Here is a 26,351-nt window from a genome sequence, read left to right as displayed (position 1 = left end):
TCAAAAATATTCTAAGTAGTGCATAAAAAGAAAAAAAGTCACAGAATTAAGACTGGTATGGCAAGTCTTTGAATTCTATAGAAGTGCACGAGAATTTCCAGGTGTGAAGTTTATTAATTGTTTAAATCTTTCTCTATCTGGATTTTTCAAATTCTATAACATAGAAAACTTGAAAATATACTAGCATAAATATTAGTGTCTATAAAATGTCTTTGTTTGTTTTGATGTTACATCCAAGAGTGCTCAGGGAACCATGTATGGTGCCAGGGTTAGAATCAGTATCAGCAGGATGCAAGGCAAAACCTTACTCTTAAACATCGTTTAAGAGTCAGAATAGTAAAGATTATTTTGTATCTCATTCACATCTGGGTATCAGTGATTAGAGCAGTGATACACAGTCACAGGAAAATTAACCCCAACATTATTCCTTCTCATAAAGTTCTGCCTTTCATAATAACAGGAATTAAAGGCACATAGCATTATAATTAATTTAAATGAGACTTAAATCTTCGAATTCTATCGCCAAAAAAATTTTCATGTCAAATGACTGCCTTAGATTCTTACATATGAAAGTACAATGGCAAGTTTTATATTGTGTTTTCAAATGATTAGCATTAGTGTCTTGAACTTAAAGATTTATCTACTCCTTTTATGAAACTTTGATTCTGTGAGTTAAGGAGAAAAGTAGCTCCTCTGGGAACAAGGAATATTTCACATTATCGAGACAAACAACTGCCTGATTTCTGAGAAGGAAGTTATCTTGCTGTAAGGTTCTCAGGATAAAACCCAAGTCCATCCTCTGATGCCCATTTGTTCAGGTGCACGAATAATGATACTTACAACAACTCAGCACACATCGCACACTTGTTGCCATGGGTCCTTCCATCAGGACCAAGAACTGGATCATTTTCCCTGGTGCACCCCAGTCTTCCATCCTTTACATATGGTCGAAAAGCACTACACACATCCTGAAAGTCAGGAAAAGGAATTTGGCATTACTGTTCTGATTGTAATGCTTACAACACTGATTTCACATCTTGTACCAACTCTATTCTTCTGCCCTAGGCCACCAAGAGCAGTAATGGCCAGGCATCCAACACTTAGCTTGCTATTGTATAATTCATGTGGTTCAGTCTAGAACTCATTAACCTATTTATTCATCAAACACTGATAACCTATTACGTGTTAGAATGAAGGTAGAACACAGTCCCACCCTTAGCTTGCCCGGAATCTACTGGGGCAATACAAATGAGGAGACATTTAAAACATGATGTGATATTTATATTACAGCACATCATATTTTAGAACTGAAAACTGAAACACTATGTAGGAGTGAGGAATAAGTGCCTTGGAACGATGTGGAGGAATATTTGTCCCAAGGAGAATGTAGTATAGTACCATTGTAAGCATAAAACAGAAATATTTCATGCCGTTGTAAACCGTGATGTTTCAATAAAATTAAGTTAATAAAAACAAGTCAATAGATAGACAAATTAGTAAGTAAAATATTATGAGCTGGCGGAAGTAATCCCAGGTGTTTTAAGAACATACATAGCAAAGGCACTAAATCTTCACTCAGAAGATCATTCAGCTAGAAAATGTGAGGTGCTTTATGTACTTTCAGCACACATCTCCCGTCCCGAGCAATCCCTCCAACCATCAAAAGTGAAAGCTTTCTCACTGTAGCTCAGGGTGATTCAAATTAAAAATAAAAGAAAAGGAATAAAAAAGAAAAGGAAATGTCAGGTGTGCTAGGTATAAGACTCTCATTTCTTTTCTCTACCATTATAGGCTCACAAAATTGTATTATATAAGCCAGTTTGTGTTAGTTCCTCAAGTCTCACTTTTAGCTGTGGAAACAATGATGCCCAGTGGTTAAAGGCTTTGCCCAAGGTCACTTGACAGTAGTGACAGTTCTGGAGTTTCCGCTCCATTTCAGTACATTCCCTACACATAATTTTCTTTTGATATTTTTCTTTATTATTTTTAAAGGAAAAAAATCAGAGCTAGAAGGTATACCAAAGTAAATTGTTTTTATCTCACTAACCACTTTTTTTTTTCATTTTAAAGAAGCAGTGTCTCAGCTCAAGAACTGCAAAAATTATTTCCTCCCAGATTCCCTTCCGAAGACGTAAGGTGAAAAAAAAAAGAAAGAAATACGAAGACGTAAGGTGACAGAGGAAAAGTTTTCTTCCTCTTTCACCCCAGTGCTTCCACTATGACTGTCGTCCTCACCTGTTCGGGGCCACTGCTCCCACATTCCCCTTCGCTTTTTATGTCAACTTGAGACCCAGTTTTACTAGAATTGAAAGGGAAAAGACAAAGTATTTTAATAACACAGATTTCTCATTTAAAGCTTACTTACCTTTTCAGTGGTTCTCCTTTTCTCCTGAAAACAGAACTACATTAACTTCATTTTTAATAGCAGTTTCTATTGTTTGTTTATTTGGAGGCCTATCTGGTGGTGTTCAAGGCTAACTCCTGGCTTTGTGCTCAGGGCTAAGTCCTGGTTGGACTTGAGGAGCCATATGTGGTACCAGGGGTTGGGCCCTGTCCCTGTACTAGCTATCTCTCTGACCTCTATTTCTGTTTGTATTTTCTAATTAGAGTCTTGTTTGTAACTTGGAACAAAAAACTAAAATCATGTTAAAGAACTAAAAGATTCAGACTCTAAGTATTATTTTTAGAAAGTTTTCAAAGTGTTTCTAGAGGGAATTCATATCAAAAGACTGAAATGTGGTAAGATATTAAGTGACTTTCAATGAATTTAATTGCTGTTAAGGTTGTTGTTTCAAATAAGCAAATTCAAGTTTAGAGCATCTAGCACTTTATATATTTTCCTTCATTTGAATTATTCTGACTAATGTTTTTTTACTCGTAACTACACAAATGTTTGCGAGATGTTAATTCAAGAACAGATTTAAGTATATTTGAAGATAGAATCATAAATTCTAAAAGTGTAAGATACACTTTATACTTTCTAAATTATAAGTTTTCTATTATAGCGTCTGTATAATGATGACAATAATATAAAGAAAACATGAATAACTAAAATAATAAGAGTGTTTTATCTCAAAGACATCAATGGAGGTAAAGTAGAAATATTAAATTTAAGAATTATTGTAGTTTTCTCAGTACTAAAAGAGAAAACAAACTGAGGCTTCTACTATGTAAAATATGTAAACCCCACAGGGGTGTACACAGGCTACACAGTGAGTAAGACTTGTGTTGCTTGAAGCTGACTCAGGTTCCATCCCTTGCACTTGATATGGTCCCCTGAGCCCCTCCAGAAGTGATCCTTGAGTGCAGAGTCAGGAGTAAGCCCTAAGTGGAACTATTGAGGCCCCCCAAACAAAAAAGATAATAATTATTAAAGCTAAAAATTGTGGATGAGAAAGTAGGGGAAAGAAAGTTCCTCTGAACTAGACTTAAAGAACTGATTGCATGACTCCCCACTTTAAGACACAATAGAAAGTCAGTATGCAGGGGCTGGAGCAATAGCACAGTGGGTAGGGCATTTGCCTTGCACGCAGCCAACCCAGGTTTGAGTCTCAGCATCCCATATGGTTCCTTCAGCACTACCAGGAGTAATTCCTGAGTGCATGAGCCAGGAGTAACCCCTGTGCATCACCGGGTGTGACCCAAAAAGCAAAAAGAAAACAAAAAAAAAAAAACGAAAAGAAAAGAAAGTCAGCATGAAGCATTCTTTTCTAATGTGTGTTTTTTCTGTGTCTATTTTTGTTTTCTGCTTGTGAGGATCGAAGGAATAATTTCAGAGTGTATTTTGTCAAATCCTACACAAGGCTTCTCAAAATTGTTTGCTATAGTCTGAAAAATCTGAAGAGTAGACAGTTCAGTATTGAGGTCATAAACCAGAACCTGAAAAGCAGGTCTGTCATCTTGTTAGCTGAGGACAATCGATAACCAAACCTTGCATAGAGGGTGGAGAAGGAACCAAATGGGGACAAAATATAGGACAGAGAGACACTGTAGCTATGTGACAAAGACTGAACAGATGGGAAGATGTTCAATATTAAAAGTTCCAATGATTTATTCTATTTATAAATGTTTGCACAAAATATTATTACCATTAAATAGTTCTCCATAAAAAGATCTACTTCTAAATATATAGGTATGAAATAGGTCAATGATAAAATGCATATATACACATATGTCTATATAGGTCTTGTGTATATGTGTGTGGAGGGAGTTATGTATTTATAGCTATAAATATCCAGATGTCTATTTGATAAAACAATAGTATCTGAATTTTTTTGTAGAATTGTAAAGCTTTACTAGGTGTATATTTTTCCCTTAAAAAAGAAGGGGGGGGCTGGAGTGATAGCACAGCGGGTAGGGCGTTTGCCTTGCACCTGTCGACCCGGGTTTGAATCCCAGCATCCCATATGGTCCCCTGAGCACCGCCAGGGGTGGTTCCTGAGTGCGCAGCCAGGAGTAACCTCTGTGCAGTGCCAGGTGTGACCCAAAAAGAAAAAAAAAAAAAAGAAGGGGGCCTGGAGCAATAGCACAGTGGGCAGGGCATTTGACTTGCACGCGGCCGGCCCAGGTTTGATTCCCAGCATCCCATATGGTCCCCTGAGCACCGCCAGGAGTAATTACTGAGTGCATCAGCCAGAAGTAACTCCTATGCATTTCTGGATGGGACCCAAAAAGCAAAAAAAAAAAGAAAAGAAGGGGTAAGAAAAAATTATGCATAACTCTCTATAACTCTCTTCCACATAATTGAGTATCTTAAAAACTAGAATAAATTTTATTATATAATTAGACAGAGAACATGATTTGCAAAGGAAGCATGCTTGAAAATACTCACACATTCTCGGCACAGAGTGCACATCTGTTGCTGTATGTTTTTCCATTTGTGCCACAAACAGCTGTATTATCAAAGCTACAAACAAAATCTCTTTCTCCTTTCTTGAAGTCATCACAATTCAACTGTAAGAAGCAATGTTCAAGGAACATTAAAATTAAGCAATGAGATAGATCTTAGGACAGGTTGCTACTTAATTCCATTTTAAAATCACTTAAGAAACAAAATATTAAGAGTATAATGTGTTAATAAAATCATGCATAGCAATACATAATCCAATAAATATACTTATTTTAAAGATATAAATAGAAATAGAGATTTTTTTTTAGGATTTAGAAACAGGGATTAGAATATGACTTCTGTATTGATTAGGATAGATTCAGCAGATGTGGGTATAAAAGTTCTCTGTAAACTATAAGCCAACTAAGTTCTTACTATTATAAATTAGAACTGAGTTCAAGAGCCAAATGGCTAGGAATACAATTCTAATTCCACCACTTAGTTGAGGTGTGATTGGAGAAATTATTTAAACCCTATGCACTTTAGTGTATCCATTTTCAAAATTATATGCATATTACTAATCTTTAAGAATCATAGAGATTTAAATGTATTAACAGGTATAAAATATTTTTAAAGAGCCCTAAAATAACATGACCTTTATTGTTTTTTATTTTAGATGCTTTATCTATTGATAATCAAGTTGAAACAAAACACTTTTTAGGGCTGATTGGTGAAATCCCAAATCACTGCACTAATAATTTACTAATAATATGCTAAGTAATACATGTATATAAAGAAAAACTATAATAAGCAAGTTGTGTTTGAAAACTAGTGCTGAATTTCAGGTCTATCACCCACTTACTTCACAACTTTGAACCTTCCTTTTCTTATCTGGGATATGTAAATCTACAGTATATCCACATTACAAAATTGTGGTACTATCAAATGATTAAAATATTATTTGACAACTCACTATTGTGATTTGCATTATCTAAAAATACACAGAATTGGGGCTGGAGTGATAGCACAGCGGGTAGGGCGTTTGCCTTGCACGCAGCCAACCCGGGTTCAAATCCCAGCATCCCATATGGTCTCCTGAGCACCGCCAGGAGTAATTCCTGAGTGCAGAGCCAGGTGTGACCCAAAAAAGCAAAAAAAAAAAAATAAATAAATAAATAAATAAATAAATAAAAATAAAAATACACAGAATTAAATTGAATTTTTACCTAAAATATAAAATGAAACTAGAAGAATTTTATCTTTACACCACATTAAAAATAAAAATTTAGTTATTTTGTGATAGAAAAATATTTTATTCCATATAATCCATTACACATTACTAGGCTCTAGTTATTAAATTAGTCTGTAGTATTTTCATAGCAAAAAGAGAAGTAGAATATAGACTCTGAAGAACTTCCATCCTTATGTGAAAATAGGTAGTATAATAAATTGAAATTATATAAAAGTACTATGAAAAACAGCTGAATAATGTAATAGTGACTACCTGAAATATGGGGTAAAGAAAGATTTCTTTGTAAAAGAAACACTAGAGGTGAAATCAGATGAATTGAGCCAGCCATGATAGACCTGTGGGGAAAACCATTCCAACATAGAGAACTCGGCAAAGAATAGAATGTGAGCTTGAAGGGGCAGAAAGGAGAATTTCCTTAAAGGAATGTGAGGAAAATACAGGAGAGTTAGCAGTTGTCACTCAAAAATATTCCCGGAGAAATGACAGGTACATGACAATGCAGATGAGTCATCAGGGCTGTCATTGCTGTACCTCTGCCACAGCAAAAATTAACAGTAGCATACCAGGGCACAGATGCTGCCCAGGTGGTGACAAGACAGACAGAGCCCAACTGAGAGATGATGAGAACAGGTGCAGCAATTTCTATTCCTCCTCCTCGTCCTCCTCCTCCTCCTTCTCCTCTCAAGGCCTGGGCATTCACCTAAAAAGAGCATCTCCTTCCTAGGTCTGACCAGTTCTGAGAGTGTCATGTAGACTCCTGCCCTGTGGAATGGCCGCTAACTGCGGAGGGGAATTCTAATTCCGGAACTTTCAGCTCTGGACTTGATCCCTTTCTGTCCTTATTCTCACTAGGAAAGAGAAAAGACCATACTTAATTTTGGCCTTGAACTTTTAGGGAAAAAAATGCCATTGTTGTTGTAAGTGCTATTATAACTATGTTGAATTAAAATTTGTTATTATTGATTAAAAATGAGTATATTGTTTACATTCATGTATTTTACCAATTGGCAGGTTTCATAGGTGAAACCAAGTTATCACTTTTCTCTAGAATAAAGTTAATTTACAGCTTTTAGTCATCTTGACTAATAGTTTTATTATGTAAAGCAAATTTCTTATAAAATGTCTACAAAAGAAATAAGTATTCCTTTGTGTATATCATTGTGTATTTCTGGGAAGGTGAATTGGATGGAGAAAAGCTTTAAATGACTGAAAATTTATTTAATAGAAATGCTCTCAATTCAAACCTGGGTCAACCCGGCAAGCTACCGAGAGTATCCTGCCCGTATGGCAGAGCCTGGCAAGATACCTGTGGCATATTCAATATGCCAAAAACAGTAACAAGTCTCACAATAGAGACGTTACTGGTGCCTGCTCAAGCAAATCGATGAGCAATGGGATGACAGTGATACAGTGATACTTAATTTACACAAAGGCAGCTAACTTTAGTGGAAAAAAAGTTTAAAAAGTTTAACTCTAAATTCTAAAGAGAACAAATTTTAAATTGTGAAGAAATACAAATAGAAGTATCAAAAGTGAGCTAAACATAAATAGAAAAATTAAAATAAATAGAAAACATTAATAGAATTAGGGAAAAGTTAAAAAATGGGAGAATAGGCTTTCTACACATACTACAAAATTTATTCCTTTGAGGGTGTAAGTTAATGATTTTTAGGTTTAAGAAGTAGTACAGGGCTGGAGCAATAGTACAGAGGGTTGGGCATTTGCCTTGCACGTGGCCAACCCAGGTTCAATTCCCAGCATCCCATATGGTCCACCGAGCACTGCCAGGAGTAATTCTTGAGTACAGAGCCACGAATAACCCCTGAGCATTACCAGGTGTGACCCAAAAAGAAATAAAAAGAGGAAGAAGCACAACTTTAACAATGTCCCTATCACCCTGATAAATATTTTTGTTTGTTTTGATATTTTTGATTTTGGCCCACACCCATCAGTGTACAGGCTTGAGTTCGGGGACCACTCTTGGTGGGGCTCAGGGGACCTTATGGAATGGCAGGGATCAAACCTGGGTCAGCTGTGTGCAGTGCAATTGCCCTGCTTGCTGTGCTACAGTGCTCCAGCCCACCTGATACGTTCTTGGTGTTATTTTCAATTGCTCCCAAATCCCAGCCTTAGAAAACTACTGTACTTTTAACTTCAATTACTTATTCTCCAGAGATGCCTCCAGACCCCACACCAGACTGAATATCATATCCAGGGCATCCCAGAGGGGTTTGGTGAATCCTCCACCCGCCCAAACAACCTGGCAGCCAAAAACCTCCAAAACCCAATTGCTGCCATGCTAATGGCCAATCTCCACAGGCTCAGGCGAGCCTCAGCCATGAATGAGTATGTTGAAAAATTCAGGTATGTGGGTTTTGTGACCAAAATCTCCAGGCTTTCATGAAGTTGGGGATGGGCGACCTCCCCCATGCCCCTGTTCCTCTAAAGCCTGGCAATCACTAACTACCTCTGGGTAGTGATTGGGAAAATTCAAAATAATGGTGGTAGGAATTCTGAATCTTTTATACAAATGGGGACATAGTATGTTGTCTGATTCTGGATTCCTTCAGTTTGCATGATGATTTTGTGGTTCATCAGTAATATTTATTATAATGTTTTATTAAATAAACATAGTTCATCTTTGTTCATACTCCAAAGGGTATTTAGACATTTAGATTGATCCAGTTTGGGACTATTAAGAATAATGTTGTTATAGAGATTCACGAGTCTGACTTTGAATATGCTAGATCATAGAATAAATTTATGCTTATCTTTTAAAGAACCCTCCAAACTGTTCTTCCAATGTGGCTATATCCTTATATACAATAAAACATGTAAATACTTTAGTTTCCCTGCAACTGTAATAATTTATATTTTCTGTTTTTACAATTCAACCATTCTAATGTTTGAATGTAATAAAAACATTCTAATGTTTTAATACAGTAGAACCTGTATGTAATGGTGATTGTGATTTTATATTTTTTAATGTCTATCTATATTTTTCCTGGGGTTCTTAGGGTTTACTCCTGATTATGAGTCCAGGGATCATTCCTGGCACTTCTGGGGAACATATGCTGTGCCATGAATCAAACTGGACTCATCCACTGGCAAGAAAAAGCACATCCAGTACAACATATTTTTTATGCTATTGTGAATGTATTATTTAAATTATTAATTTAGTTTTATAAATGATTAATTTCATTTTCTCATTGTTCAGTGCTACCATGTAGAAATATAATTAAGTATCTTTGTTGGTAATGCCTGTTGAGACCTTGGTAAATGTGAATTCTAATCATTTTTAATTGGGGAAGCATAATACTTTACATGTGCAATATCATAGTCTTAAAATTAGTGAAAGCTTTCTTTGGATTCAGAATACCACTAATCAATTAAATAACTTGGCCTATTGTAGTGCTTAGTTTATCATTTCTCAACTGGGGGCCTTTATCCAAAGGAGACACAGATAAAATTGGGCCAGGACAAGAGACTAGTGGCTAATAGATAGTCCCAGATTTGGACAGCGGGAAAAACACGAAGAAAACAAGATTGGAAGGTGGCAATTGTGTAGGAAAAGTTTGAGAAACACTTGTCCAGACCTTTAGTTCAATGCCGAATGAAAGTAGAAAAATCAGGGCCAGAGAGAGTACAGCAGGTAGGGTATTTGCTTGCATACGGCTGACCCAGGCTGATCCCCGGCATCTCATATGGTCTCCCGAGAACCTCCAAGATTTATTATTGTTGTTGTTGTTATTATTATTATTTTGTTTGGGGGGGGTCACACCTGGTGATGCTCAGGGGTTACTCCTGGCTCTGCACTCAGGAATTAGTTCTGGCAAGAGAACCTCTAGGATTAACACCTGAGCACTGCCAGATGTGGGCCAAAATACAAAGAATAAAGAGCAGAATCTTTGATTAATAACCTTCTTAATATTATGATATATGATGGAGCTAACCCACATAGTTGTCATCTAAACCTGCACTATTACTCTTATTGCTCCTTTTTTTTGGAAAAGCAAGATTTTGTTTTTATTCAAATGAAATTTACTTAGATATCTGTGAGGGGGGAGAAGGAGAGGAATAGTGCTTAAGAGAGTAAACAGGCTAACCCAGAGTGGAAAAAAAAAGCAAGCAAATGTATGTGTTCCATGAAAAATGGGGCTTGAAGGAGCAAGCCTCAACCAATATTCGTAAAAACTTATTTTTTCCCTTGCTATTGGTCAGATTTTATTTCTAGGATTATATATATACATTTATATGTATATATGTATATGTAATTTCTAGGATTTTATATACACATATACACAAAAGACCATATATATAATATCTATATCTATATTTATATCTATATATATGGTCTTTTGTTTTGTCTTTTGTTTGGAAGATCTAGCCAGTGCCCATTTCTGTCTTTTGTTTTTGATTTTATCTTTTGTTTTTGTTTTGTTTGGAGGATCTAAACTAACCCACTGTGCCCACAAGCTACTCTCAGCTTGGTGCTGGGGGTCACAATATTAGTAGTGCTTAAGGATCATATGGTGTTGGGAATTAAACCCTGGGCCTCAAATATGCAAGGCCCCTTCTATTTTTTTATGTCAATTTCTGGTCACTTTTATTTCTTTTTATATCAAATTTTTAAAATAGATTCTATGGATTTTTTTGTTCTTTTTTATTTTTTTAACCTGGTGCAGAAGATCAAATTCAGAGCCTCATTCATGTGAGGCAGATGCTCTACTGGCTGAGCTTCCAGCCCCTGAATTTTCTCTCTTATGCCAGTGACTGCTAGATAGTCTGGATATTTGCTTACAATCTTTCATTATGATCCTTGTAAATTTCCTGAGGCATATAGCATTATTTATTCCTACTTTTGTTATTATTTTCTTGTTTAATTTATCTAAAGTCAGTCTGCATTAAAATTTTTTCTGTTGCTTTTGTATTTTTTAATTTCTGATGTATTTTATTATGTTTCTTTTGCTTGCTTGCTTTTTTCTCAATTTTTCAAATTTATTTTAGAATATATATTTAAGAACCTTTTGTTTATTTAGATATTTAAAATTTTCTATAATGTTTTATCTAAATTTCATAAGTCATGTTTGAGCTGAATCTTACATGCTTTTTCTACTGAATTCAAATTATGCTCTGATTTTGGATTATTATTTCTGTAATCTATTGGATAATGTCAAATTACTTGGAGATTTCTCTATTTTACTTTTTGTTCTAGCTTCATAACCCATTTAATACTTGATATTGTTAGAAGATATGCTTTGTATGATTGGAATCTTTTCATATATTGAGAGATACTTATATTCTAAAGAATATTTATTGAAAAGAATGTACCTTGTATTATCATTGGGAATCACTCTCTTTTAATTTGAGTAAGATACTTGAAAGTGTTGCTTTAGTAACCTGTCTTTGATGATATTTTACTTTTTGACTTATCAATTTCTGAACTATTACTTCTTTTGTATATTTTAAATAGTTTTCTTTTAAATGTTGGGTTTTGAGCTACACAGGCTATGCCCAGGGCTTACTCCTAACTCTATGCTCAGGGGTCATTCTGGCAGGAATTGGGGTACCAGTTGTGGTGGAGGGGTTCAAACCAGAGTCAACCACATGTGAGGTAAATGCCTTACCTATTATTCTATCTCTCTGACTCCTCAACTATGACTGTTATATTGTCCATTTTTTTCCTCTTTAAAAATATTTGCTACTAAACTTTGGGCATATTTATATTTTATATTATAAACCTGTTTATAATAATGCTGACTCACACTACTTCTGCATAATTTTTAAGTATTGATTAGTTGATACATGTTATAATTCTTATCTATTGCTGAACTGATAATTCTTAAAATTTCCCTGTATCAGTAGTACCATTATATGTCTTCATATCTATTTTTATATAGAAATAGAGAAAATTCTTAGCTTTTATGATTGCATTTGGCATGGTGTCCCAGTGACATCATTTGAGACTCTTTGTGTCTTCGAAGCTATAGATTTTTATTATATGGTAATTTGCCTTTTGATTGGATGTTTAAAATTCACACCTAATAAGGCAAGTAATACAGTTACATTCACCATACTTCTGTTTTTTCAATACTCTCATGCTTTCTACTTCTGATACTATCCACAGGGGATCAAAGCTATTATAAATATTTTTGTCTACTAGCTTCCCATGACTTGCTCATTGTCTCAAGATCTCTCTATTCAACTTTACTCAGTATTTTCTCTATAATTTATACACAATTCCACTGTTAATTTTTACATATCTATCATCATATTTGGGCTGGAGTGATAGCACAGTGGGTAGGGCCTTTGCCTTGCACGCAGTTGCCCCAGGTTCAATTCCTTCATCTCTCTCAGAGAGGCAGTCAAGCTACCGAGAGTATCCCACCCACACAGCAGAGCCTGACAAGCCACCCATGGCGTATTTGATATGCCAAAAACAGTAACAACAAATCTCATAATGCAGAAGTTACTGGTGCCTGCTCAAGCAAATCGATGAAAAACAGAACAGTGCTACAGTGCTACAATCATCATATTTATTGTGACTATATTTTACATTATCTCAGAATTTATTTTAGGTGCCCTACTGAATTTTTCTATTTGTGAGAAAAGGGGAACTTCTTATTTATTAATTTATAAATCGTTTTTAAAATTTATTGTTACTGCATTTTATGCTCTCTGAGTTTATTTTTATTTTATTTTATTTTTTAAAAATTTATTATTTTATTGAATCACCATGTGGAAAGTTACAAAGCTTTCAGGTTTAAGTCCCAGTTATACAATGCTCAAACACCCATCCCTTCACCAGTGCACATATTCCACCACCAAGGATCACAGTACCTCCCCAACCCCTCCACCTCTCCAGCCCCCACCCCGCCTGTGTAACTAATAAATTTCACTTTACTTTGATTACATTCAATATTTCAACAAAAAATCCTCACTATTATTATTTGGAGTTTCTCCCCCCTAAAATCAGACCTGCTGAAAAGGAAGCATTTGATAATTGTTTTCTATTGTTGAGAATGAAGAGATATGAGGTCAAGCGGCCACACTAGCAGCCACATGGTTTTGGATTTCTGTATCTTTGAGTTTATTTTTAGACACTCTATTAAATTTTTCTTTTTTGAGAGAAGGGGAACTTCACAGGAAGCCCTGGGGACCACAAGTGATTCTTGTCCAACCAGGCCAATCGTTCAATGCAAGGGTGTTGCATTGCTTAGGCCCTGGAGAGCTGAGGATTCATGGGTACCCTGGCAGTGCTAGAGGCCTTCAGGGGCTACACCCAACAAGACTCAGAGGACCATGTGGTTCTGGTGATCAGACTGAAGTGCAGCACATTGTAGGCACCTTAAGCTTTGTACTACCTCCCAGTCCTTGATTGAAAATTTTATTGAGTTACTGCGTTCTTCAGCTTTAGAGTTTTCAGTTGTGATAAATCTTACTATTTCCTCATTAAAATATCTATGCATTAATTTATTGCTTTCATACTTTCTTACAATTCTTCAAGTATTAGTGTTTGAAACTTTTGAAATAAGTTCATTTTTAATCTTTGTCACCTCTAACATGTCAGATATAGTTTTCATAGGTAACCTCATTTTCCTCAACTATGAATAATACATTCAAATTATGTTGTCTTTTATAATTTTGGATGGAAACAGAATGTTTTAGTCTTCTGTGCTCTGAAAATGGAACAGTGTGTGTAGGGGAGGGAACTCACTGTTCAGGCCATTCTATGTTCATACTTGCATTTACTTTACCTTGTGGTTTTTATATACATCAATGTGGTTGCCTGAAATTATTATGTGCTTGCCTGTAATCTAGTTTCTCTTAGTTTCTGTTGCCAGGTGTAAAGAAATAGTCAGAAATATGACTGCCCCAACCTTGCTACAACCTCAGGTTCTCCTCTTTAATCTTGGTGAAGACCACAACTACCACTGAACATATCTCCAGGTATGAATATTGTCTCTTACTCCAAATTAGACAATCTCCTTTCAATAGTTGTCTGCCTTGCTTTTTTTTTAATCTCTTATTCAGCCAAGTAATAGAAGTAAGATAGGAATATCCCTAAGTAAGAACACTAAAGACATCCCCCTCCATTTTTTATACAAAGTTGGTCCCTAATTTTATGAATGATTTATCACACATAGTCTCTGGTGAATTTCCAGAGGGTTAAAACAACTGTTTGATCAATTTTGCAGTCTTATATAGTTGCATAGGGGAAGAGAATTTGTTAATTTTCTCATTAAACCAAAGTCTAAAGTGACACTTCTCAATGTAACTGTAGATAAATATTCACGTATCACTGTCATCCCATTGCTCATCGACTTGCTCAAGTGGGCACCAGTAACGTCTCCATTGTGAGACTTGTTGTTACTGTTTTTGGCATATCAAATATGCCATGAGTAGCTTGCCAGGTTCTGCCGTGCGGGCTCCATACTCTCAGTAGCTTGCCGGGCTCGCTGAGAAGTGCGGAGGAATCAAACCCACTTCAGCCGTGTGCAAGGCAAATGCTCTACGTACACTGTGCTATTGCTCCAGCCCAGACAAATATTAAGAAGAAAAAAAGTAAAGAATCATTTACGTATGTTCAATCGTCTCTAAATACAAAATTAGCAATTCAAATTTAATAGAACATTAAATAAAGTACCACAGTTGAGAATGTTATACCCTAAAAAACATTGACTTTCTAACATTAGTATATTTATCTAAAATTTATTGCATTAATATATAAATAGAAAAATCAAAATATTGTTTAAAAGTTTCCACATAAGGTATTTTAGAAAACTAATAGCAGAAACATCCTATCTTGTCAAAGATAAAAAAGAACAACATATATTAAACATATTTAACAGAGAAGCTTAACATGTATATATATATATACAGAGAGAGAGGCTAGTTTACTGTTTATTATTATTATCAATTAACTATTAAAACTATTCTTGCTAATGACATGTAAGGAAAAATAAATAAAAATGATATGATTGAAAAGGTGAGTTATAAGATTTCTATATATGCAGATGATATCAACTACCAAGAAAAACAGAATTGATAAACTATCAGAATTTACAGAGATCATGAAATTGCTTAATATAAGATAAACTAAAAATATCAGTGGATTTTTTCTAAAAATTATAGAAATACAAAACCAAAAATAATTTCACTCTAACAACAATAAAACCATGAATTTTTCTAGATGTTAGGAATAATTATAAAAATTACCTAGAAATATATTAATTACAAGATATTTTATGCCTTTGAGTTGATCATGTTGCTATTATAGATAATAAATTCTACTCAAACTAATACATATTGAGATCCTGTAGTCCAATTGATCCTGTCATAAATTTAGCAAACTTTATTTATACTAAGATGGAAAAAATACATCTAAGCATAAATAAGTCAAGTTTGAAAAAAAAAAGAGCTAGACATAAGACTGCTTTTTTAGTTCTAAAAGTAATCTGAGCAGAAGATAATTTGAGCACAATAGGGAATTCAAAATCACTTGCACATACATAGGAATTTATTATATTATAAAGTTGACAACTTAAATCAATGAAAAACATTGAATATGTCAAGTCATCAATTAAAAACAAAATTTCAAATGGACTAAAGATGTAGAGATGAGAAATTACAGAGGTTTGTAGAGGACAATAGAAACAGAAATGTCAAAATGAGTCAAATTTGAGATATATTTTGGAGACAATATCAAATGATGATGGACACCTAGTCCCTTATCTATGAAAGAATGTGAGAAATACTTGTGAAGAAAAAATTTTTGATATGAGAAAGGATGACTATAGGAGGAATATTCTTTTTTGCTTTCTGGATCACACCCGGCAATGCTCAGGGGTTACTCCTAGCTCATGCACTCAGGAATTACTCCTGACTGTGCTCGGGGGACCATATGGAATGCTGGGAATCGAACCCTGGTCTGCCACGTGCAAAGCAAATGCCCTACCCGCTATGCTATCGCTCCAGACCCTGGAGGAATATTCTGAATGGATAAAGAACTATAATCTGAGAATTAGAATCAACGAATACTTTTGATGAGACAAGTGTAAGCAGAGAAAGGAGACAGTTGTTCTCTTTCATGCTGCAGAGTAAATTAATGACAAAAAACATAGTAGTTGAATAAATTAATGTAAGCACAAAGAAGGAAAAATATAGTTAAACAGTTGAAAGACACAACATCAAAAAATTAATTGCCTTAACTACTCGTAAATAAGTAGTTCTTTGTGGGCCCAATACATAACTGTGCAAATTTTATTTCAAGATGAAATTACAACTTAGGCATACAACATTTTATTTCTGTTTTAAAAGTGAGAATAGTAGAGGCCAGGAGAAGAACGTGACGGGCAAGATTGACTACGGAGGCTGAGGTTCTCAGACATTCCTGAGTAACACTGACAAGGAAGATACTAGGTTGATTAGAGCTGTGATGTTAAAGAAATGTGGGTGTGCCTGTCCTGGTTGATTATTTTAATTATGTGTCAGGGACAGGAGAGGAGGAAGAGAAAGAAGATACTGAATCAAAAGCTACAGAGGAGACCTTCTGTGATGAATAGCTAGAGTATCTGGTGATAGCTTCAGCTTTGTCAATGACTTACTGCGAAATATTATAGACCAGAAACTACTCCCAACCTAATCTAGTTTTATTTTGTGTATGAATTTTTAAAAGTCCTTATTACATAAAATGCTGTATTGCGGGTTGTATCTGTGCAATTTTTTTATTTTATATGATTGTCTGTTTTTTTAACCACAAAATTATTTTTCCAGGCAATTGTTTGCCTGAATACTGATAGGTAAAAAAAAAAGAGAAAATCTAGCTGAAATAGGGAAACTCTTTAAGGGCTGGAAGAGATTTGCATTAGGAAGCAAAGGAAGAAAAGAGAAAATTTTAAAAAATGAGTCAAGTGCCTACTAACACAGTAGCTGACTCTTTAAACTTAGTTTCACTTCATAGATGAAATTTGTTCAAGTGATACAGACTAAAAGTAAGAACTCAGAATTAAACTTTTACAGTCGTTGAAGTTTCTTGTTGGGTTAAGATAGGACAAGAGGGATGAGAAATGATCATGGAGGCAGATGTCATGCTGGCTTTTCCATTTCTGAGTCTGTCAGTGCCTAATGTGTTTAAGTGTTTTCAAGAGTTGGGTCATGGGGTTGGGCCTATGTACAAACTGTACCAGCCTACTCCTGGACTAAGCCATGTCCCCTCCCTTTTAAGTAGCTGGCTCCACAATAAGGATGACCTAGTAATTAGGAAATAAAGCACATAGTTTTAAATACAACCAAACAAATCTTGACAGCAAATATGACAAGTTGACTCTAAATAGTCTCACCTTTGCTGGGGCAGTATCTCTTGCTGAAAGTCTAGCCTTTTCCTCCGATTTTGCTTCTTTTTCTCTGAGAGAGAAAAAGAAATGATATATATTAAACTTTCTTGGCAAATTCTCAGGCAAATAGCATAAAAACATTAACTTAGTTTTTATGTTCTTCCTCAGCCCAGTCTGAGGTGTGTCCAGAAATGAGCACAGATACCACAAGTTTCTCCTCAATACCAAATAATATTTTAAATATTATTCTGTTGATGACAAGCAGCTCCTCATTTAATTATATAACAGGCCTTTCCTTAACATACTTTTAACACCTAGGCAGTCAACAACTCTAAAAGCCAACTGTATTATTGGAATGTTCTCTTTGAAACTCTATATTTACATTGAGCCAAAGTTTTCCTCCTTGTTTTCCTTCCAAAAACCCTCATGAGAAAATTAACAATTTAAGGTTACTTTGACTGCCCTTATACAATTTCCTTTTTTCCAAATGAAGAAACCAAGTTTATTACAACACAATTTATCTGGGACAAAAAAAAGTAATAATTGAGCAAATAACTTCAAAGTACAAATTATTGCGTGTCTTAAGGCATTCTGTGTTTAATATTATTTTTCAAGAGCTGGAGAGATAGCACAGTGGGTAGGTCGTTTGCCTTGCACAAGGCTGACCCAAGTTTGATTCCCAGCATCCCATATGGTCATTCAAGCACCACCAGGAGTAATTCCTGAGTGTATGAGCCAGGAGTAACTCCTGTGCATCGCTGGGTTTGACCCAAAAGGCAAAAAAAAAATTATTTTTCAGTAAATTCATTAAATACACAGTCGTAGTATCCTACAACATTCTGCTTAACAAGAATAAAACAACTTTATACGCACAGTGGGTTGGGAGTTTGCCTTGCACGCAGCCGACCCGGGTTCAATTTCTCCATCCCCCTCAGAGAGCCAGGCAAGCTACCAAGAGTATCCCGCCCACACGGCAGAGCCTGACAAGCTACCCAGGGTGTGGCGTATTCGATATGCCAAAAAGAAAAAAAAAAACAGCAAAAATAAGTCTCACAATGTAGACCTTACTGATGCCCACTCGAGCAAATTGATGAGCAATGGGATGATAGTGACCAAATAATATATACTACTATAATTTGCTTATTTATATTTTGTTTTCAAAAGGATAGGGAAAAACCATTCATTTTGCCCTGAGTCTCCCCCATCCTTAGTTCAACCTTGTTCACTTTATCTTCTCAGTCTCTTCACTAGACGCAGTGCTTATGATCAGCACTTTATTATCCTAATATTTTTCACCATGTGAAATTAAATTCTCTGACACACACTAACCTGATATTTAAAAGACTCATTATAACACAATTATCCTAAAATGGTAAGCTTATTGTTGGCATGGTTCCAGTGTTGAGTTGGGATGGTGGTCAGAAAGTGAGAATAAGCAAATTAGGAGTCTTAGATATAATGAATTTTCAAAGGATAACTCAAGATCTTTTCTACCTTTAGGGTTCGAGAGGAGAGAAATCGGGTTTGTAAGCACTGCAGCAGATATGTAGGTAACTTTTTTGACACTAATTCTGAAAGCAAAGAGTTTGAAGCAACATTCAACTCTTGCTTAAGATTTATTATTGTTCTAAGATTTAGTAATAAAAGCATGTCTATTCAACCTTGTCTATTCAACCTTGTCCCCTTCTTATCCCCTCTGAACAGTTGTGTTTCTATATTAAGAGGCACTTCCATATTTGGGGCCTTGTATTCATCAGAGTTACACTTCTATTCTGATATTTTAATAGAGAAAATCACTTTTCCCTTTTCTCTGGCCAAAGTATTAAAATGAAAGCATCTAATAAGGACATAAAAAAAAAAGACACTGGCAGTTCATAGAGTCTGAGTTAGAACCAGTTATATCCTTCTGTTGGATTGCCGCCACTGGGAGAGTTTGGCATCATGCCCAAGGAGTTTTTCTCAGGGCCCTGGGGACAAAGAGTTGGGTCTTAACAGGCCCAGGAAATCTGAATTTCCTAACTTGTTTCTATTTTTTTCTTCTCACGGACAAAAAACTCAAAGTGGAACTACACCTCAAAAGATGATGTCCTATTTTTTGTGGATCTGCCACTGGGGCAGACTTGAGGGGTGATTGGGAAAATGTAGACAATGGTGGAGGGAAGGTGACAGGGGTGGTGAGAATGGTGTTGGAATATTGAATGCCAGTAACAAATCATCATGAACAGCTCTGTAAACCACAGTGTTTAAATAAAGTGTGTGGGGGGGAGCGGGGAGAAGGGAGTTGATGTCTTATAAAAGACCAAAAGTGCCACCTTAGCTCTAATTACTACACTCTCTGGGATGTTTGGGAATATCATTTGAGTGATAAGAATCTTTTCAGGTAGGTGGCACTTATTCAGCTTTATCAGAGTGACCTGCTACGCATTATTATTTTAACTGCTTCTGATTGGAAAATAGATCTGACAAAAAATAAAAATATCTATAAATATATCTGACAAGAAAAAAAAAACCCTCCCGGAATGGCTGCTAATTTATACTCAGGAAAGAAAGAGAACTTCTACTTACAGTATCTCTTTGCATGAGACACATCTATCGATGAAGTTTAGTCCCTCAGGACCAGCATAAGAGGGTTGCTCTTGAGAACACAACAGTTTTCCGTTTTTCATCAATGCTCGAAATTCATTGCAAGTTTCCTACAAAAAGAAGGAAATGTCTTATTTACTGAAACCTTATCAAAGGCATTTTCGTGTTAATAAGATACAGGCACTTTGTTAACAGATGTGCTGCGGAAACATTTATTTTCAAAAAGTGTGAAAGTGTTCCTTTCAAACATTACAATCCTGTAATTCAATATTGTCTCAATAAAAGAAGTTTTAGCAAAATGTAAAATCAATATTGTCTCAATAAAAGAAGTTTTAACAAAATGAAAAATCACTTCTCTGATGGGACTGGAGAGATTAGCAAAGGTTAAGGCCCTTGCCTTACACAAGACAGGCCCTGGTTTTACAACTGACTCCTCATATGGCCTTTAAGCACCACCAGGAGTTATACTAAAGTAAAATAATTTCCTTTTTTCCAATATTATTTATAGCCACTAATCCTTTGTAAAGAAGACATTCACTCAATTATACACATAAATGACACTGAAATCTCATATGTCTCAACTTCATGTAATAAAGATTCATGAAACAATAAAAATAAAAATATCTTGAACAACTCAATCAAAAGAACTGATTTATTTATTATATCAAAGTTCACTTTTTTTTTTCTTTTTGGGTCACACCCAGCAATGCTCAGGGATTACTCCTGGCTTTGCACTGCACTCAGGAATCACTCCTGGTGGTACTTGGGGGACCATATGGGATGCTGGGGATCGAACCCAGGTCGGCCACATGCAAGGCAGACATCCTAACCGCTGTACTATCTATCACTCTGGACCCTGCAAGTTTACATTTACAAGCACCCAGGTCCTGTGAACATTACCTGGGAAGCACAATACAAAAAATAAAAAAAGACATGGTATGCTATACTCAATTTTGGTTTTGTGTGTTTGTTTTTGTAAGTTCTAATGATAGCGCTGTGTCAAGTCTAAGGAAGAGAGAAGAAACCATGTTGAGTAATAAAATAGAAATTTTAAAAAGACTTTCATTTGTTCATTTGATATATTTTATTGAATGCCTGCTATATGTCATTCACGTTTGTCTAGGAGCTTGAAAATAATCCACATGTTTTTAGTACCTGACTTCAAATATTCTAATCCCAAATAGCCAGTGGGTCTCTAAAGCAGATCTTTGGTTTCTTGTTTTGATTTTACAACAGAAAAAAAAATCTTGCATCAAAGATTCTTGCAACTGAAAAATTTTAAATTACTGTACTTTGCTAGGTGCTGTGGGCAAGCAAGCAGATCACTGCCTAAATGGTGCTTACCAAAGAATGGGTAATAATGAAACTAATCTAGGTTACTAAACCTGGGAGGTAGTTGGCAACACTTTCATAATGATTAATGATGAAGAATAACAAATAAACAATATTAGAGACCAGTCCTGGGAAATTGTGTTATGGATGACCTACTGAAATATCTCCAAGATTATTATCAGCTCAGTGATCTTATCTGAGTAGCATGGTAATAATTTCTGGCAACAGAATGGCAACCAAGCTTCTTGAGATATGTTTGATCTATAATTCTATAATGTTTTATGTAAATACTACAATAACTGCTTAGTTTGCTGGATATACTCATTGTGGAAAGTCTAACAAAGATTTTGTGACAGCATCCTAAAAGATATCATGGAATCACTGTAACAGAAATGTATCCCTTGTGGGCTGCAGCGATAGCACAGCGGGTTGGGTGTTTGCCTTGCACGCGGCCGACCCGGGTTCTAATCCCAGCATCCCATGTGGTCCCCTGAGCACCGCCAGGGGTAATTCCTGAGTGGAGAGCCAGGAGTAACCCCCTGTGCATCGCCAGGTGTGACCCAAAAAGCAAAAAAAAAAAAAAAGAAATGTATCCTTGTGAGGCAGATCATAAAGTATTTAAAACAAAAATTTATAATACTAGAATAAATTTTAAATTTTTAAATAATTTTAAGTGATCTATCAAAAAATTAAAAACTAAAAATCCACAAAAAAATGAAAGCAATCTTTGGGCTTTCTCTTAGGGGGAAAGGGAAAATAATTCTAATTAGATAGTTCTAATTCTAGAGAGCGTTAAGCAAGCACATATCCAGTCCAAAAGGCATTTGCCAGGATATGAAGATGACTTTTCAGCTGCTATTTATCTAGCAACTTCACCGCCAGTCTTTGGCTTGCATTTTATTTATGCTTATATTATCTCCAACTCGCTCAGAAAAAAAAAGGGTTAAGTCTTCGCTGTTTTTTTCATTGACTGTGATCGAGCTGTTTGTCTTCTATTGTTGCTCCTCAGACTTCATAACAAAATCTGTCACCCTTCTCTTAAGAGCACTAACAATGTTGCCTTGAGTTGGGGCTGGAGCGATAGCACAGGGGGTAGGGCGTTTGCCTTGCACGCGGCCGACCCCGGTTCTAATCCCAGCATCCCATATGGTCCCCTGAGCACCGCCAGGGGTAATTCCTGAGTGAAGAGCCAGGAGTAACCCTTGTGCATCGCCGGGTGTGACCCAAAAACCAAAAAAAAAAAAAAAAGACAATGTTGCCTTGAGCTTCATAATAATCCTTTCAAGAGGACAGATTTTAGGATAGGGTGAAGTTGTCTGCAGATTACTACAGGGCTTTTCCAGGTTGTTCTGGTTTATGTTTACTTTGTTACTAAAAAGAGCTCATTAATGTACTTGGGAAACAAAATTTCTAGCACCTGTAGAAAGACTGAAACAATCATTTTCATTTCTGAAAAATTAGCCAAAGTCTATGATGAGAAATATTTCCAAATAAATAATCACTCCTTGTGTTCTTACGTATGCCAACATAAAGGAAAGCTAAATTTATGATTTTCAAAAACCTTTTATTTGAAAAACTATTAAATACAGCTTAATGATATTAAAAGCAGGGCAAAAATTTTTAAATACACACTGAAAATCACACCCATTATCAAATAATCCAGAAAAGTGCAGCACAGTGAGAGTTATATTATATTTTCTTGTCTTTGCCAATATGAGCATTCCTGTCAGTATGCCCTTTGAGTCTTTAGAATCTAGCCTCTGTCTCTTCTCTTACCACTGTACTTTAAACCTCTCCTTTGTTATTCAGTTTAGAAGATTTAATAGACTATAACATAACACATTAGAACATTCTCACAATGTGGGAAAATAATGTTTTGGAAAACTGTGGTCCGTCTTTTTATGTACCTAGCACTATTTTGAATGCTAAATTAGTGGTATTGATATAGGTATGAGTCTTTGTGTGTTTAATTAGCCCATACAATTTATTTGTTAAATATGTAAGACTTAACTTCTGTAGAAAAAAGTTATTTGCCAATTATTTTATTATGCTCTTATCACAAGACTTCTGCCTAATCTCCTCTAAATTGAAATAATTTTACTACCCTTATTGGCTTCAGACCCTGTTCTAATATTACTTTTCTAGAGAGAACTAACTTAATTATCCTAAGAAAATCTAAAGCCCCAAATTTCTATATTCCATTCCATTTTATTTCCCTCAACATTATTTTTAAATGTCTTATACATTTTATTAGATTATTTTAATTGCCTACTCTCTTCCACTGAGATTTCATTTTTATGAGAATTGTGTTATTGTTTGTTTTCTTTACTTTAGATTATTACAGCATTTCAAAAAGGTTCTATAACATCATAAAAGGTCAATGCATATTTATTGGATGGAATAAATATACTGTATACAGAGCATAGATGACCCCTTTTTCACATAACAATATTGAGAAATTTACTTGAGCTTACTACATGTCATAACTTTTTCAGATGTTGCATTGAACAACAGTAATTCTTTGTGGAATTGTAAAAGCACTCCTTTAGCACACAGATTACTTCTTGAAGACATTCAAAATACTTTGTATGTGTATTTGTGATTCATTTCCTGATTTATGTTTCAATCCTTTTAACAAAAGCTATTAGTATGTTTTCAGCACAATATCTTTGTATTATTAACATGAAGGTGTTGGCCACAAACCATATTTCTTTAGGGATCTTGGAAGGGGATGAACAGAAGCAGCAGGACTAACCTGATTTCCATCCTTACTGGCAGCATCTGGGACTAAAATACAGAAACCAAAATTAAGGGAAAGCAAAATATTTAAGAAATAAAAAGTAATTCACTAAATACAGTGAATTCTTACTTTCTTTAATGACACTATGTTGTAAAACCACAAATTGCTTTTGAACACAATAAAAATTATTATGACAAATAAAATGAGGGTTATATCAGGAGATTAGAATAAACACTCAAAATTCCCTAATCATGTAGAGGTCCAATTGCTTTTGAAAATCATGTGCATGTGCTTTCTAACCCCATCAAAATAGCTAATTTCTAAAATATTCTTTCAGAACAAAGTATGGCAGGCAGACCTCTTAAAATTGTAATCTAGAATACATATAAAATATACATATAATTTCAAATTATAGTATAAAGCTGATATATGTGCATAAAGTTAAATATTCTGAAATCTGATCATTTACATCCTAATTAGTCATAAAAATTAAATCCCCAAAAATTAAGATTAATTAAAATCACAGACTTTTATTAACAAGTTCCTCTTATTTATTAATTAATTTATTTTATTTTTTGAAATTTTATTGAATCACCGTGAAAATTCCTCTTTTTTAAACTTACACACTTATTTTAGGAAAGTGAGCATTATTTGTGTCTAATGAACTCCTAACTCTCCATCTCTGATAATTCCTTTTTTTAAATGCATTGTTACAGAAGATAAATCTAGAAATTTGTCTCCTTCAAATTTTTATAACAAATCAGCAATCTACTTCCTATTCACATTAAAGTCCCTTACACTAGGAGAAATACTTTCTTCATTTGATGACTAGAAGCACTAACATAAAATGTACTATAAGGCATTACTACTAAAAGATAAAAGTATGTCATTACATTTTATTTTTAAATATTTTATTTATATATATATCTAAACATATATATAGCACCATATATACCATAAACACATGTACAGCATAAAACTGTTTATAATATATGTAATACCTAATTGTTATCAGCAAAAATTTATGTTTTATCACATATACAAAATATTCAACATCTCAGTATAATTTATATTTGAGTGAGGATGAGATGAAGAAGAATCTATAAGCCTTTCAGGACTCATACAGGACTAATTAAATAATTTCTGAGGTTAAATTTTAAAAAATTAATTTCTCAGATAAAATTCAGATTGTCACTATAAATTAAATTGTTTGTGGCAATCAAAATGTTGCAGGTGTCAAACTATAATGATATGTAACTGAAGCCTACATATTATACATATTTATATATAGCTATAAAATGTTAATTAAATTAAAATGTTTAAAAAAATTCAGATGTTCTCAAACTACATGTTACATCTGAAAATTACAACACAGTCACAGAGTCTCATGTGAAATTCTTCAAAACTTTGTGGCTGTCAAGATCTTTTGTGAATACACACATACTTGCATATATTTAGGGAAGGAGAAAGAGAAGGGGGAGACAAATACCTGCCCAGAGTTTTGTTATATGTGGCAAAGGTCTTAAATTTCATGTAAATTGCTCACCTTGTATGAGGCAAAGAGCCAGGGTCAGAAGAATTGGAACTGTGGTTATCTTCATGTTGAAGATGATGTAAGTCGGTTATAAGTCAGCTCCGTGCATTGCTCACCTGCTGGTACTCTGAGACTGAACTCCGAGATGCAGCTCACTTCTTATATCTCCTCAACTCACATTGTTCTATGACCAACACAGAACCAGTTGGTCAGGTCTGCTTCTATCATTCTTCCGGTTGAACTGAACGAAGTTGAACAAAGTCTGTTTCTCCTGAGATACTTCATGTGTGTGTGTGTGTGTGTGTGTGTGTGTGTGTGTGTGTGTGTGTATGTGTGTGTGTGTGTGAGTGTGCATGTGTGTGTTATCCCATCTATCACATAAAGTGATAGATTTAATTCAAGGATGATAAGCAGCCTTTAATATTTCACAGTTCTATGTTAGAAGTGAATTCCTCAGCAACATCAGATTTTTTTGCCTCATAGACAGAAACATGTGTAACTGGACTCCATTCATAAGTGGAAGGGAAGGAGGGAAAAAAGAAGACATTGATAATCCTACCAGTTGAGTAAAGATCAAAAGATATTCATATCTGGAGAAAGCTACTTATGGTCAGGGAATCAAGAATTATAATTCTTGTTATTTCTGTCTGCATCTTCTAAAGTGTCTATTCAGTGTCATTGTCCAAAGATCATTTAAGATACCCTAAGATGGTAAAATGCAAAATTTTACCATTACAGTAAATGAA

The 26,351-nt window shown here is 34.9% G+C and overlaps 1 protein-coding gene across 1 annotated transcript in view; it reads right to left on the bottom strand.

Moving 5' to 3' along the window:
• Positions 1-25,672, bottom strand: part of SPINK5 (serine peptidase inhibitor Kazal type 5) — a 75,648-nt gene extending 49,976 nt beyond the window's left edge. Inside the window, exons 1-7 of the mRNA XM_055143528.1 lie at positions 25,618-25,672; positions 24,087-24,112; positions 19,982-20,109; positions 17,423-17,486; positions 4,832-4,953; positions 2,236-2,299; positions 841-968 (exon numbers count right to left, since the gene is read on the bottom strand). Coding sequence (XP_054999503.1) covers positions 841-968; positions 2,236-2,299; positions 4,832-4,953; positions 17,423-17,486; positions 19,982-20,109; positions 24,087-24,112; positions 25,618-25,672 — 587 coding nt within the window. The remainder of the gene's footprint in view (positions 1-840; positions 969-2,235; positions 2,300-4,831; positions 4,954-17,422; positions 17,487-19,981; positions 20,110-24,086; positions 24,113-25,617) is intronic.
• Positions 25,673-26,351: the final 679 nt, after the last annotated feature.

Source organism: Sorex araneus, chromosome 6 (assembly GCF_027595985.1).
Source record: "Sorex araneus isolate mSorAra2 chromosome 6, mSorAra2.pri, whole genome shotgun sequence".
NCBI lineage: Eukaryota > Metazoa > Chordata > Mammalia > Eulipotyphla > Soricidae > Sorex > Sorex araneus.
The sequence above is the reverse complement of the archived record's forward strand: the minus strand, read 5'-3'. Positions and strand labels throughout refer to the sequence as shown.